This window comes from Lithobates pipiens, unplaced genomic scaffold (genome assembly GCF_037356315.1).
Source record: "Lithobates pipiens isolate NorthernLeopardFrog02 unplaced genomic scaffold, aLitPip1_a1.2 Scaffold_8, whole genome shotgun sequence".
Taxonomy (NCBI): domain Eukaryota; kingdom Metazoa; phylum Chordata; class Amphibia; order Anura; family Ranidae; genus Lithobates; species Lithobates pipiens.
In genome coordinates, this window is record NW_027507903.1 from 664,537,773 (window position 1) to 664,553,788 (window position 16,016).

The 16,016-nt window shown below is 43.4% G+C and overlaps 1 protein-coding gene across 1 annotated transcript; it reads right to left on the reverse strand.

The window, feature by feature from the left end:
- Positions 1-1,158: 1,158 nt before the first annotated feature.
- On the reverse strand, positions 1,159-14,385 carry LOC143961870 (E3 ubiquitin-protein ligase TRIM21-like). The gene is made up of 2 exons (XM_077471206.1): positions 13,576-14,385; positions 1,159-4,794 (listed from the first exon to the last, which is right to left on the reverse strand). The coding sequence occupies exons 1-2, from the start codon at positions 14,274-14,276 to the stop codon at positions 3,924-3,926; spliced, it is 1,572 nt and encodes a 523-aa protein (XP_077327332.1). The 5' UTR covers positions 14,277-14,385; the 3' UTR covers positions 1,159-3,923.
- Positions 14,386-16,016: the final 1,631 nt, after the last annotated feature.

Below are 16,016 nucleotides of genomic sequence, written 5' to 3' on the forward strand. Positions count from 1 at the left end.
GGTATATATATACCATCTAACGGGGCATGGTAATATAATTAGAAAGTCCTCACAATGGTTCCCTTGAAGCCTCTTGATATAAATATGAAGCTCAATATTTCCACATCATTGATAATAAACAAAATATATCAGACATTCCAGCGAGAGTCTGAAGTCACCGGATATCAATGAACTGTCACTGAAAGTTGCACTGCGGTGGAATTTTGTCAATATTTGGACTTGATTTATGAGTTTTTGGTTGCACTGCACTATATATTTTGTTTAATAAAATACCCGTCACCGATTTTTATTACCATGAAGGTGAACTGACTCTGTAATACAAATCATAATAGAGAAATGATATAAAAATATATTAAAATCTGCAACATTTCCAGGGACAAACCTCCAAATCCCGGGACTGTCCCTGGAATCCAGACACACCTGGCAGTTTATGAATGACATTTATTATATGTAATTATTTTCCCATTACCACCACCATACATAGTACAGCTGTCATATGGAAGCAATCAGGTGGTGGCACCACAATCACTTCCACCCACCCACAAAGTGCGGTCCTCCCTGGGTGTGCTCCCGCCCATTTCCTGGGCTCATCGGTGGTCCTGTGACCGGCATGGTGGGGCCACCAAGGTAGGGGGAATGGAGATCAGTAAATGTCCATTCTCTGATCTCCCCTTCCTGCTAATGACCCGGAAGTGATGTATAAAATGTCACTTCTGGGTATTGCTGGCACTTTCACCAGCCGGTATGGCCGGGGACTGGGATCTGTGCTCCATTAGCTTCAATATGGAACAGGTGGGACATCAGGGGTCTTTTATACCTCTGATGTCTCATTAACCACTTCAGCCCCGGAAGGATTTACCCCCTTCCTGACCAGGCCATTTTTTGTGATACGACACTGCATCGCTTTAACTGACAATTGAGGGGTACGTGTGACGTTGTACCCAAACAAAATGTATGTCCTTTTTTTCCCCACAAATAGAGCTTTCTATTGGTGATATATGATCACCTCTGCTTTTTTTTTATTTATTTTTGCGCTATAAACAAAAGAAGAACAACAATTTAGAAAAAAAAAATATATTTTTTTTTGCTTTTCCATATTTTTTTATATATTTCCCCATCAGTTAAGGCCGATATATATCTTCTACATATTTTTGGTAAAAAAAAAAAAAAATGATAAAAATCACAATAAGCATATATTGATCGGTTTGCACAAAAGTTATCACATCTACAAAATAGGGGATAGATTTATGGCATTTTTATTATTATTATTTTTTTTTTGGGCGAAATTGCAGCAGACAGATCGGACAATTTTGACACTATTTTAAGACCATTGACATTTATAAAGTGATCAGTGCTATAAAAATGCACTGATTACTGTATTAATGTCACCGGCATGGAATGGGTTAACACTAAGGGGTAATCAAGGGGTTAAACATGTTCCCTGGGAGGTGTTTCTTACTGTGGGGGGGATGGGACTGACTGGGGAAGGAGAGAGATCGCTGTTCCTAAGCATTAGGAACACAAGATCTGTCTCCTCACCCCTTACAGAACACGGATATATGTATTTACACACACAAATTCCCGTCCTGGCTCTGTCAGGTGCGATCTCGGCTGGCCAGTGGACATTGCGGGCACCGAGCACACGCATCGGCTCCTAAGTGACGCGGCGGGTGTACGCACGCTCCCTGTACCCCCTAAAGCACCCGCCATACAGCTACATCGATTCACACAGGGGAGTCATTCTGCCACCGTATAATGACGGCGGACGGTCGGCAAGTAGTTAAGGAGAACCAGTTACCCAAAAAAGCATCACATTGTCTTCATGTGACGAAAAAAAAAGTTTAGTAAATTAGAAATGTAAAAATATTACTATACCGACCAACATTATGAGATGGGAATGAGGGACACCTACCAGCAAATGTATGTAGGCATAGGACACGCCCCCTGCCACACCCCGTTAAAGGAGAAATAACCAAAAAAAGGTTAATTAAATCCACAAGGGATTTCTTTACCACGACTCTTCCTTCATATTGGCTTTTAACATTTACAAATGTAGCAATTTAGAAATTGGATGAAAGTGGGAAACACTTTTTGATAGATAAAAAGTGCATTTTCTATACATCTATATAGATCAGACCAAAATGAGGGACAGATGAGGAGGAAAGAGGGACAGAGGGACTTTGCTCCAAATCAGGGACAGTTGGGAGCGATGATATTACACATAAATTGCCCCTAAAGTCACCCCTACCCCAACATTTTTGAGTGCCCCACCCCCCAATACACGTATGAATGTAAATGCATGTTTCAGGGACACCTACACACAAGGCCATTGCTTGCACTGCACATTACATATCACCACACACACCGGAGTGAGAGAAGAAATTCTCAGCCCATTACTCACAGTTATCTCTAAACTGATGACCTGTAGGGGCTTGTAAAGTGTCGTCTATGAAAATAAAGCGCACCAAAGATTGTTGTCATTTCAGGGACACACACAATTTTAACCTCTTGCTCACGCCGATATACGTCGGCAAAGTGGCACGGGTGCACAAAATGACGTAACCATACGCCGCTGCGTCACCGGCGGCAAGCGGGCGCGCGCGCATTTTTATAGCACTGATCGCTGTATAAATGTCAATGGTCCGAAAATGGTGTCAAAAGTTTCCGATGTGTCCGCCGCAATGTCGCAGTCATGATAAAAAAATCGCAGATTCGCCGCCATTACTAATAAAAAAAATTATAATCAGGGGCCCTTTACCAAGATTGATGTGGCGGTGTGCTAGACTGACACACCTCACCACCGATCGCCGTGATGCGCACCCCAACGGGCGCACGAGAGCGGTCATTTTGGGAGGCCGTCATATGATGTCCACCCAGAACAAGAGCCGCGCCGCCCCCAGCTGTCATATGACGTCCGACGGGCAGCAAGCGGTTAAACATGTGTGCAAAAATGCTAAAACGGTTGTGGAAGAGAAAGGGTTAAAGGGCCCCTGTCATGAGAGAATCATGGGGGCCGCCATTTCTACCATTACTCTCCTTGTGAGAATGCTAGTTCCCTGGCTGTCATGCTGATGCTTTGCCTTCATTACTGTCTCAGTCTGTGACCCGGAACAAGTATAGAGATAAGGAATGCTGACTCTTTTCTGATTCTTATTCCCCCCATGCTTGTTCCGGGTCGGAGACTTAAATTGGTAATAAATCCCAAAAACAGAAATGACAATTATTGGAGCTTACCAATCCTTAGATGTGGTGGCTGCATTCCTTTTCTGTTTTTACCTTTATTTTCCCCTGGTGATCCTGCCAGTAACACACTTCCTGTCTTAGGGCGGCTCCTCTATCTATGGAGGGGCAGTGGAGACCCCCTTGGACAGCAGCCTTGTCTGGAGAGGGGGGTGTTGGACGGACTAGTAGATTTAGATGGACTTTACATAAGTGACTAACAAATTAAAGGAGAACTCCAGATAACACTTTATAAGCCGTTACACCAACATTTGTGTCTCCTTTTGGGATAAAGGTTTTACATCAATGAATAAAAGCTGATCATTGTAAGCACCTCTGTCAGTGGTGAATGGTTTGTCCCAACCCTCTAACTGCCACTTTTGCTGGACAGATTGGTCTGTTATAGGAAGTTGGGAAATAACAGCAGAACCAACAGGTAAAAGAACAAAATTCCAGGAGGACTCCGAAAAACAAAGACTGCTGTGTTCATGTCAGTGACAGACGCCGTCATATCCGTCATTTTATATTTTGTCTTTACTACCACTTTATAAGTTCTTACATTACACACAGCCAGGGAACTAGTATTTTCAGAAGGAGGCCCTCAGACTTCTCCCAGGAGCCACCACTTCCTCCAATCATTGGCTGATCAATGAACCAATCCTACCACCCGTCCCTGTGATGTCACCAGACTGTGGGCGGAGTTCTCACATCTCCCGCCTCCCTCCACATATCTTTATACAACCTCCCCGTACACCTATCACAGCATGGAGGGGCTCAGTGAAGGTGGTGGTGAAGGTGTGGAGGTGTCGGATCGGGTCACACAGATCATAAAAGGAGATCCGCCCGGCCTCATAATCCAGATCTATCCTGACTCTGTTACTGGAGGGATTGGGGGGTAAGAGGATCTCTTTCCTGTCATATATCACCTGATACTGATTATAATACCTGTACAATCCCCAGGACTTCTTATTCCATCCAATCCCTGACCCCCCCCCTCTCCTCTCTATACTGGGGTAACACATCCCGACTCTCCACCAATCTGACCCCCCGACATCCACTTCCCAGTAATGTCTCCCTGAGAAGAAACTCCGACTGCTCAACACCTGAGGACAATGCTGGAATCTCTCTGGTGTTTCTGGGTGATTCTGGACTATATGTGACCCGGATACAGTTTTCCTGTCATCTGATATCTGTAGATAATTACTAGCCGTGTCTCCATCCAATAATATGTCTGCAGCTCCCTGTATATAGAAGTATACATTTACCTCTGTTATTATATCAGATAAACCTGTGTGTAAGACCCCCTCCACATCCAGACCCCCTCCATCATGGAGGAGCTCCTCATGTCTCTCTCTGTCCTCATTATCTCCATCCTCAGTATCACACAAGTCACCTGTGTCTGATTCCTGTAAGACAGTCAGTGGATCCGTCACGTTACACAGCTCCTCAATGTGACGCAACTTCCTGGACAGCTCCTCCTTCTTTATTTCCAGATCCCGGATGGAGATGGAGATCCGCTCTGCCCTCCCGGAGATTTCCCTCAGGACTCTTTTCTCCAGGTCTTCCAGACGTCTCCTGAGATTAGACATGTGCAATTTGTTTAATTCTGAATTCGTTTTTTTAACAAATTTTGACAAATTTGTCAATTTGAAATTTCCAATATTCCGAACTTTTTAATTTCTGAGTTTCTGAAATTTAGAATTTCCAAGTTTCCGAATTTCCGAGTTTTGAATTTCCAAATTTTCCAAAAGTTTAAATTTTCGGAAATATGGAATTCAGAAATTGGAAAATTCAAAAATGTGAGATTTGGAAATTTTCAATTTGGAAATTCAAAAATTCTATATTTCATACATTTGAAAATTCTAAAATTTGTAAATTTGAAAATTTGTAAATTTGAAAATTCCAAAATCCTATATTTCATAAATTTGAAAATTTCAAAAAAATTTAAATTTAAAAAAAATTAGAAAATTAAAAAATAAGAAAGAAAATCTGAAAATTCAAAAATGTGTAATTTTTCAAATTCCAAAATAAAAATGAAAATCTGAAAATTCCAAAATTTGTATATATGAAAATTTCAAAATTTGTAAATTTGAAAATTCAAGAATAAAAATGAAAATCTGGAGTGCGCATGCGCGAGAGCTCCGACATGGCCGCTTAAGCCACGAGCTCCGCACCACCCTGGACCGCCGATCAGCCTTACGCCGCTCTCAGCGCACGGAGCCTCGCCCCAGATATTCCCCCGAACGTGGGAAAGAACGGAGTACTTCAACGGATGCCTGGTCCCCCTGCCCGACGTGATCTCGGGCCGCACTTCAACCGTACAGCGGGAAAAGGGTGTAACAAGATGGCCGCCGGCGCCTCAGCCACACAGTCTCTCGCGGCCTACAAGGACAAACCGCCAGAACCCAGGCAAGTTTTAACCCCAGCCACACTGTCCTACTCTCAGGTGGCACGGAGCGGCTCCCAACGCAGGCATAACCCGCCTGATGATCCCTGCTCCCCTCAGGTTCCGTCACCTGCTTCCACCGAATCCCTCATAGGCCACCACATGGAGGACTTCCCCCCTTCCCCAGAAAGCCCAGGCACTCCGCAGCCACTGGGACCTGCACCTCAGCACATCTCCATGACGGACATTTCCACTCTCCAAGCTAATCTGTTCTCCAAATTCTCTGAGCTCTTGGACAGGGGACTTGCTAACACTGCTACTCAGATTACAAACAACATCAAATCTGACTTTGCCAATCTGGGCTCCAGAATTGAGGCCATAGAAAACAAAATGGACACTACGGTCGCCAGGACCAACCAAAACGAAGCACATATTAAAACTATCCAGGACCAACTTGACCTTGCCTTTGCAAGAATCGATGACCTTGAAAACAGGTCAAGGAGGTATAACTTCCGAATCCGTGGCCTTCCAGAGTCCTTTGATGACATCCCCCTTACAGTTCGGGACATCATTTCCCACTTGGCCCCACAAATACCTCCACAACGTCTGGACCTAGACAGGGCGCACCGTTCTTTGTGACCCCCCAGGAAAGATGGCTCCCCAAGGGATATTATTGTGAAACCACATTACTATACCACTAAAGAAGAAGTGATGCGTCAATCTAGATTGCAGTCAGATCTCCAATTTCAGGGCCATCGTCTACAGATTTTTGCTGACCTGGCTCCCTCCACCATACAAAAGAGAAGGGCACTTAAACCACTTCTGGTGGTGCTTAACCAGCATGACATTAAATACCGATGGACTTTCCCGTTTGCAGCGAAGTTTTCCTTCAACGGTAAATCTTACACTTTCTCCAATCTGACGGATGGTGAAAAACTCTTTCTACACTTGAAGCTGATTTCTCAGGAGCTCCCCATGGACTTCTCTTCTTCTTCAGCCGGGTCAGCCAAGAGACCCCCCCATCTAGCCCGGTTTCCCCACTCTGGCTTAACGGTCGCAACAAGAAGAGCAAGGATGGAGGTCCCCCCTGATGGATGTCTATTGCGAAGCTGACCTTTTCGTTGCTTTTCCTAACCTCGAGTGGTCTTCCTCGGGCACTAGCCCACTCGCTGGCCGGAGGGATAACCTCCAACCTCACGGTTGTATTGACATTTTCATCCTTGTTCCCGATTGATCTTTTAAGGCACTTAGTTCCGGTTTTGTTTTTATAATTATTTTTTTACATGTACACTTTTTCTTATAGGGTTGGCCTCCGGGCAATTAAGCGGGTTTATCTCCCTATAGCCCCTCAACGGTATGGTCGTGGATGGGCTCTAGGAACACTTTACTGGTGGCTGCTGGGTCTTTTGGGAGGAGTCCATCTGCCCGCCTGGGGGCCCAGGCCTAACCCGGTCCTGTCCCTCGGGGTCGGAGCAGACCCCCTTTGTATTTGTAGGTCTTTGTGGCTCATAAGTCTACCTGGTATGTGTGGGTTGAGGGTTCCACAAATCCCCAGGCTCCCCCTCCCCCTACTCGGTATCCTGTTGCTCCCTAGTTTATTAGTTTGGGGGCTGGAGGTGGATGTGGTTTAATAGGACCAATGGCTCGGGGATGGGCGGTAGCCCGTCCCATCATTTCAATGTCTCCTCGCCACAGCCATAGATTTCCGCACCTTGGGCTTGGACCTAGCTGGACCAGGTCGGACTCTCTCCTCCCTCGACAGTTGCTCTCCAGAAACAGCCAGGGTCCAACGGCTGGCAGGATATTGATGCTCTTAATTTTATAGCGTTCAGTCGCCATGTTTTCTAATGTTTTATATAGTTGTATGTTAGGGTCCGGGGTGGGCCCAATGTGCTCTCACCCATCTCATAGAGGTAGTTTTCTCCTCTCTGACATGGGCCTTTGGACGATCCATGGGATCGCTCAAAGCATTTTTGTTGAGGGTCGGTGGGTTCTGTCGCACCGACCCTACACCAGTCTTCGTAGAAGACATGTTTCTGTGTTTTGTGTCTCCCTTCCCTCCCAACCCTCATGTTCTCTCCTTCTCTTCCCCCAAGCGTGTCCGCAGACGAATAGAGTGATTGGCTCTGGGGTCATCCGTGTTTTCGGAATCGATCTGGGGACTTCGACTCGGAGGGTCACCACCCAAAAGGTTAGTGGATGTATTTGGTTGATCATCTCCCCTCTCTGTTCTCATGGCTGATACCCCATTCTCAACAGGGATCTGAGACTGGTCTCACACAATGTCCAGGGGCTTAATTCCCCCAAGAAGAGGAGAATAGCATTCGATCGGTATAGAGCCCTTAAAATTGATGTCGTCCTGCTACAGGAAACGCACTTTCCTACGCGATATAGACCTAACTTTATTCACTCTTCCTACCCCACGTTTTTCCTGGCAAATGCCCCTACAAAAACCAAGGGGGTCGCGATCCTCTTCTCTAGACACTGCAACTATACACACATTTCAGAATATAGGGATCCAGAAGGCAGATTCATTCTAGTGAAGGGTACGTTTGAAGGAATACTATATTCCATAGTCTCATACTATGCTCCCAATAAGGGTCAAGCCAAATTTTTCAATTCTCTCTATTCAAAATTGGGGCCAATGCTGGAAGGTAAAATCATAATGGGTGGTGACTCCAACGTAGCCTTCGACCAGGGTCTTGACAAGACTAAACCCATTAAAGATCAAGCGATCAGACCCTCAAAAATGAGCAGTAAAATTGCAAAATTCCTCCACTCTAAAAGCCTAGTAGATATCTGGAGGGAATTAAACCCTAAGAGTAAGGACTACACACATTATTCTCCCCCGCATCAGTCCTATGCCAGGATCGATCATATTTTGATCCCCCCGACGCTAGTTCCTTTGGCCCTGAAACCATCCATTATTGATTCCTCATGGTCGGACCACTCGCTGGTCTTTCTGTCCATCCGCAATGTCTTCTCCAACAAAGGAGGAACACACTGGCGCCTAAACGAGTCTATCCTCAGTAACCCTATTCACGCCAAATGCATAGCCGATTCCATCAAGGAATACTTTTCCACCAACGCAACGGAAGGCATCTCCCCAGAAATTATTTGGGCGGCCCATAAAGTTACTATCAGAGGTGAACTGATTAAACTATCCTCCCGTCTCAAGAAAGAACGAGTCGTAGAAATCCGGGCTCTAGAATCCAAATTTGCGAACCTAAAAAGGGCACATAAGCAGCACCCCTCTAAGGCCTCGGCGGACCAACTAGATAAAGTTAGACTAGAACTTAACTTAAAATTAACCGCATCAGCAGAGAAACAAATCAGATGGAGTGGGGCCAAATACTACATGCATAAAGACAAAATAGGAACCATGCTTGCACGTAAACTCACCCCTAAATTCAAATCGCTTGCGTTCCCCAAACTCAGAGTGAATGGCCAACCCCCTACTTCTAACCCAACTAAGATCCTGAAGGCTTTTCAAGATTATTACGCCAAACTATATAGCCAAGACACCACAGGGAAGGCCCCAACTATGTCGGCCTTCTTTCAAGGCATTAGCCTGCCGTCCTTGTCTTCAGCACATAAAGACATTATGGAAGATTCCTTCTCGGAGGAAGAAGTCTTGGCAGTCATTAAGGCCTTGAAACCTGGCTCAGCCCCCGGCCCTGACGGACTATCTACCCCATACTATAAGACCTTCGGAGACATCTTAGCTCCGCACATGGCAAAATTCTTTAACTCTAAAACGGAAGGATCCCCCTTAGACCCACACCTCAACACCGCCTTTATCACGGTAATTCCTAAGCCCAACAAAAATCATGAAGAAGTTGAAAATTACCGCCCTATCTCCCTTATTAATAATGACCTCAAAATTCTAACCAAAATTTTAGCCAATCGCCTCTCTTCTTTCATTAAATATTACATCCACAAAGACCAAGTAGGCTTCATACCGGGCAGACAGGGACCTGACCAGATTAGAAGAGCAGTTGACATTGTCTCCCTACTCCAATCTGGCTGGAACGGTAAACAAGCTCAGGAAGGGATGATTCTATCCCTAGACCTACACAAGGCCTTTGACGCAATAGACTGGACATATATTTTCCTTCTTCTAGACAAATGGGGATTTGGTCCCCGCTTCAAAGGAATCCTGGGCTCGTTGTACTCGACTCCTACAGCCCTGATTCGTATACAGGGTCAGCACTCAGAACCACTAAAAATAGCGAGGGGCACTCGGCAGGGCTGTCCGCTCTCCCCCCTAATTTTCGCTATGGCGATCGAGACCTTGGCTATTGCAATCCGCTTAAATCCAGATATTCAAGGTGTCTCAGACGGGACAAGGGTTCACAAATGCGGCCTCTTTGCAGATGATTTACTTCTCTTCCTTACTTCACCGACAGTCTCCCTACCCAATCTATGTAAACTCCTCCAGGATTTCTCAGACGTCTCGGGTCTCAAGGTAAATTACACTAAATCACATGCCCTGAATATCTCTCTTAGACACGAAACCAGATTAGCTCTACAGAGCTCGTTCAATTTTAAATGGAACGACTCCTCTATAGAATACCTGGGCATCAACCCAACGGCCAGGATAGAACAGTTGTACGATGCAAACTTCCCCACCATTTATCGAAAACTTGAGGAAGATCTGAGACAATGGGAGAAGGGAGGGTTATCATGGTTGGGTAGAATACATTCAATTAAAATGACTTTGCTTCCAAGATTGTTATACCTCTTCAGGGCTATACCCATCAATATCAAATTGGACCATCTAAGGTCTTTCCAAGCTAAAATAAACAAATTAATTTGGGGAGGTAGAGGCTATAGGATCCCCCAGCAAACTTTGTACGTCCTCAAATCACAAGGTGGCCTGGGGTTGCCAAGATTGCTCTGGTATTTTCAGGCAGCCAGAATAGCTCAGCTCTCAATAATTTATAATAACCCTGAAAAACCTGACTGGGTATCCCTTGAAAATCAAGCTGCCCCAGACTACACCATTGAGTCGCTACTTTGGTCCCCCCCAAGGCTTCGGCCCCCCATTCTTTCCCCGATCCTCTCACAATCGCTCCTCCTGTGGGACAGGTTGAAAAAATCCCCCCACCTCATCTCTTATCTAAAACCACTAGCTCAAATATTCAACAACCCAGATTTCCCCCCGGGCCTGGACCCCACGGTTTTTAAATGGTGGAGGGATAAGGGTCTATATCGCATAGGTCACTTTCTGGGCGCTCGGGGCCCTATTACCCTGGGACATTGTGTGAGCCAACTAGAGATGCCTCCCTCAGAACGCTTTAGGTTCTACCAAATCCGCCATTTCCTTCTACAGCTTTGGATGGGTAAGCAAGCCTCCCCAAGCTGCACTCCGTATGAATCATGGTGCGGACAAGCCTCGGAACAGAGAGGGGCAGTCTCAGTGGTATACAAGGCCCTGGCCCATCAACCTAATAGATCCTCTTACATGACGGCTTGGGAGACCGAACTGGCATTTGGCATGACGGTAGAGCAGTGGCAGACTTCCTTCTCCAGAGCTTTTAAAGGCATTAGAAATGTTTCACTAATCGAGGCCAATGTCAAGGTCCTCACCAGGTGGTATCTAACCCCCTCAAGACTCTCCTTGATGTTTCCCTCAGCTGACCCCTGCTGCTTCCGGGGGTGCCATCTGACGGGGACCATGGCCCACATTTGGTGGGAATGCCCCAGAATTAGGCCTTTCTGGAACAAAGTCCTAACCTTAATAAAGAATGTCACTAAACATGTTATCCCGAGAAGTCCTGCCATTGCACTACTCAATGCTAATCTCCCTGGGATTCCGAAATACACTCGTAAACTAATTCACTCTATATTCCTGGGAGCCAAAATGACAATAGCCAAAGCTTGGAAACTCCCTAAAGTTTCCTTTGCAGCCGCCGTCAAAAAAATCTCTTGGATTATGGTGCAAGAGAAACTTTCCGGCATTCTACTAGACAATACGACTCAGTTTGAAGCTACGTGGGAGCCTTGGGCTCAACATGTGGGCATTTCGCTCATTCCGGGTGTCCCACCCTAGTTCCCTGGATTACCCTCGATTGTGAGGGACGCTCAACTGCGGACACGCTCCCTCCCCCCCCCTTTTTTACCCTGTTCCTCACCCCTCTCACCCCCTGTCCACAGGTACAGATGCCTGTTGTATTTTGTTAAGTTGGGTTTCAGTGGGTTGCCTCAACCCCCAAGACCTGCACGGCTCTCTCCTTTTATGCCTTATGTGTTATATACTACTGCAGAGACGAGGTGCGGGCAACGCACTCACACCACTAAAATGATACCTCACCACCTGGTTTCGGGAGGTCTCCTCACCTCTGGCGGTTAGCGTCGGTTACCGAGAGTCCCCTCCACCGCACAGTGTGCTCCCAGTCGGGGTGCGGGGGAGGGCTAGTTGGTGATATCCAGAGTAGACCTCGCTCTGCCTTAAGCAAGCAAGAAAACGTCTTCTACGGAGTGTGTTTATGCCTTATTTCCCTGTTGGTATACTAGGTCACCCCTGAAACATTTTATTTCTATATCTGTTACCTATAACAAGTTTGTATGTTCATTTGTTTTGTAATGTTCTGTTTTGATTCTCATGTCTGTCAAAACCAATAAAAAATTTTGAAAGTAAAATAAAAAAAAAAAAAAAATGAAAATCTGAAAATTCAAAAAAATTGTAAATTTGAAAATTCAAAAATTTGTAAATTTGAATATTCCAAAATTTGTAAATTTGAAAATTCCAAAATTTGTAAATTTGAAAATTCCAAAATTTGTAAATTTGAATATTCCAAAATTTGACAATTTAAAAATTAGAAAAAAAAAAAAGAATGAAAATCTGAAAATTAAAAAATGTGTAAATTAAAAAATTCCAAAATAAAAATGAAAATAAGAAAATTCAAAAAATTTGTAAATTAGAAAATTCCAAAATTTGTAAATTTGAAAATTCCAAAATTTGTAAATGTAATAATTAGAAAATTAAAAAATAAGAATAAAAATCTGAAAACAAAAAAATGCGTAAATGTGAAAATTCAAAAATAAAATTTAAATTTGAAAATTTCAAAATTTGTATATTTGAACATTCCAAAATTTGTAAATTTGAAAATTCAAGAATAAAAATGAAAATCTGAAAATTCCAAAATGTGTAAATTTGAAAATTCAAAAATAAGAATAAAAATCTGAAAATTCAAAAATGTGTAAATTTGAAAATTCCAAATTAAAAATGAAAATAAAAAAATTCTAAAAATTTGTAAATTTGAAAATTCCAAATTTTGTAAATTTGAAAATTCCAAATTTTGTAAATTTGAAAATTCCAAAATTTGTAAATTTGAAAAGTCAAGAATAAGACATCTGAAATAAAAATGAAACAATAATAAATATTAAATTATAGGTAATGGAATTTTCTTTCAAATTTGGCTGTTAGTGAACGTAATGAATAGGAATTCATCCAAAGTTACAAATTATCTCAAATAACGGATCTAAACAAAAGGAATGTAAGGATCTAATAATAATAAATAACAATAATAATAACAAAACCTTTTATTATTATTTTTGTTTAGATGTGGCATTCATTATTTCGGATAATTCATAACTTCAGATACATTTGTATTTGTTACATTCACTAACAGCCAAATTTGAAAAGAAATTCCAATACCTATAATTTAATACTTAGTTATTATTTCAAATTTTACAGATTTTTTTGCTTTTTTTCATAATTTCAAATTTTTGGATTTTCTAATTTTTGAGTTCCAAAAATTTGGAAATTGGAAAATTCAAAATTCGGAAATTGGAAAATTTGGAAATTAGAAAATTTGAATATTCAGAAATTTGAAATTCACAATTCGGAAAGTTGAAAATTCAAAAATTTGAAAATCAGAATTTTCTCATTTCCAAATTTCCGAAAAAAGCAAAAAAAGAATGACAAGAAAACAAATGAATTTTTTGTCAGTGCACATGTCTACCTGAGGTCTCTAAACAGGGCAGTGACTCTCTCGGTGTCACCGGCTGCTTCTTCTTCTACTTTCCTCCGGTGTTCCTGCAGACTCTGGACTCTTTCCTCCGTCTTCTCTCTCTTTGTCAGAAGTTTCTGCAGAACATTCCTCAGTGTCTCCTTCTTCTTCTCCGAAGCCTCATCCAGTGACTCCATCTCATGTCCTGTGTGATCTCCAATCACATAACAAGACATACAGACACAGCTACCATCATTAGTGCAGAAATACTTCAAAACTTCCTTATGGACGGAGCATTTCCTGCTCTCCATGGACAAGGTGGGGTCACATAAGACGTGTTCTGGGGACTTTTTGTGGACTTTCAGGTGTTTATCACACAGAGAAACCTCACAGAGCAGACAGGATCTAACAGCAGGTACAGGATAGTCCACACAGTAAGTACAGAAGACCCCGGACTCCTCTTGATCTTGATGAGCAGACAGGAAAGGCTCTGCTATGTTATGTATTGTTATGTTCCTCTGCAGTGCAGGCCGATCCGGAAACTTCTCTCTGCATACAGGACAGGAATATCCTCCAGACCCCTCCTGTGCATCCAGCACACCATCAATACAGACCCGGCAGAAGTTGTGACCACATTTCAGGGTTACAGGATCCGTATAAATGTTCAGACAGACGGAACATTCCAACTCAGCTCTCAGATCACCAGACGCCATCGCTGACAGCAGAAGAGAAAGGAAACTGAAAGTCTCTGACACCGGAGAGAAATGTGGATGGGGGAGGGGTGATGTCCTCCTACACAGGGTGAGGCTGAGCTCAGCTCTCTGTTGACTTAGAAACCTTTCTATGTCAGATTAGGACACGCCCCATGACTGTGTACATTTACACTTATAAACATCTATTTAACCCCTTGAAGGCCACCATGACATACTTTTCTTCCAGCATTTGTACCCACAGACCACATCTGGGTGCAGCACCTAGGGGTGGGGCACATTTTTCTGGCAGCAAGCCTGTTATACACCCAGAGCTGAAGAGAAGACCGTGGAGTCTAATCAAGTCTTCATCCTCCTCCTCCTCTGTCTTCCAGGATCAGGATAGATTGAAGTCATCAGTAGCTGCTAAAGCTCCCTGTTCTTCCTCCTCATCCACAGATACTCCTGTCATTGCCCCACCAATTGGCATGGAGAAGTCATCTGAGATATTTCAGCACAGTGTCAGTCACTTGCTCCATGAGGATGCACAGCAATTAATGAACGGCGAGGTTGGGGAGGAGACCAATGGGAGCATAGAGGGGAGTGACATAAGGCAGGATCAACCAATTGGCACCAATGTTCCTGCAGCTGAGACCTACTGCCACGTTGGAAAACATAAAAGAACATAGGCACTCAGTAAATCAATGTAATCAATCAGTGAAATATTAACACAAAATTCATATACAAATATATATAAAGATATTGCCTAATTCTGACTTTTTTTTAAAACTTAGTGGGAGAAATGAATAAAAAGTCTATTAAGATACTTATAAATGTCCAATCAGTCCCAGGGAGAGGAAATTCTTGCTGGACAGGCAGGCAATAATATATGCTCTTTCACTGAAGGCTGCTGATCTTAGAGTGAAGCCGGCTCAATCACATAGAAGAAAACAAGTAGAAAAGCGCCACTTAGTAAAATAAGCTTTAATTCATTAAATATCAAGTTTCTGTCACTTACATTTACCGAACAGAAAGCTGGGGATAAACATAGTCAAGTCCTGTGGTCCTCAGCATGTCCTTAAAGCATCCAAAAAATCAATCGGAGCCCCTAGTGTTGATGGCGAGACGCCGGGGGAGAACCCAGCTGTGTCTCACTGCTGACCGATTGCAGAGCGGCTCACGGAGACGGCGTGTGATGTCACAGGTACAAGGGAACACACAACGCGTTTCTGAGCATGTGCGGGTTCCGTACGGAGCCAGAGTGCTCCTTTGTCAAGTGTAGAAAAAGAAGGGAACGGAGTGACGGCTATTAAATACCTGCATTCATTAGACAAACAACGGTGTATAGTTTGGGCCGAAAAGGTTTAAGAAAAACTAATGCTGGCCATATCAAATAAAGAAAATACAGTGTTGCCATGTCAAATGATAAATCAGCTCATAAGTAAATAAATAAACAACCTCTTAGCATTATGTTCTTGATCTTGCAAGAATCTTGACATAAACCACTGTATGAAAATTAAAAAATACTAATAATAAAAATAATAACGAGAATAATGAATCAAATAAATAAATAAACGATAGAACAAAAAACTAATGATAATAATAAGTATGAAATTATTATTATTGGAGGGATCCAAGATGGCCGCCAGCGCCTGATCCTCCGCACCACGCCGGACCAACGGAGCTTACAGAGCGGCGAATAGCTCTCCAGGAAGGTGACACTCCGAGGCCCCTGTCTCCCGAATACCCAGGGAGCCCCCCCGA

Excerpts from the sequence above, each read along its gene's own strand:
- LOC143961870 (XM_077471206.1), bottom strand. The coding sequence starts at position 14,276 with ATGGCGTCTGGTGATCTGAGAGCTGAGTTGGAATGTTCCGTCTGTCTG. Across the intron at positions 4,795-13,575 it reads GCCCTGTTTAGAGACCTCAG|GAGACGTCTGGAAGACCTGG; the intron begins GTAGACATGTGC and ends GTCTAATCTCAG.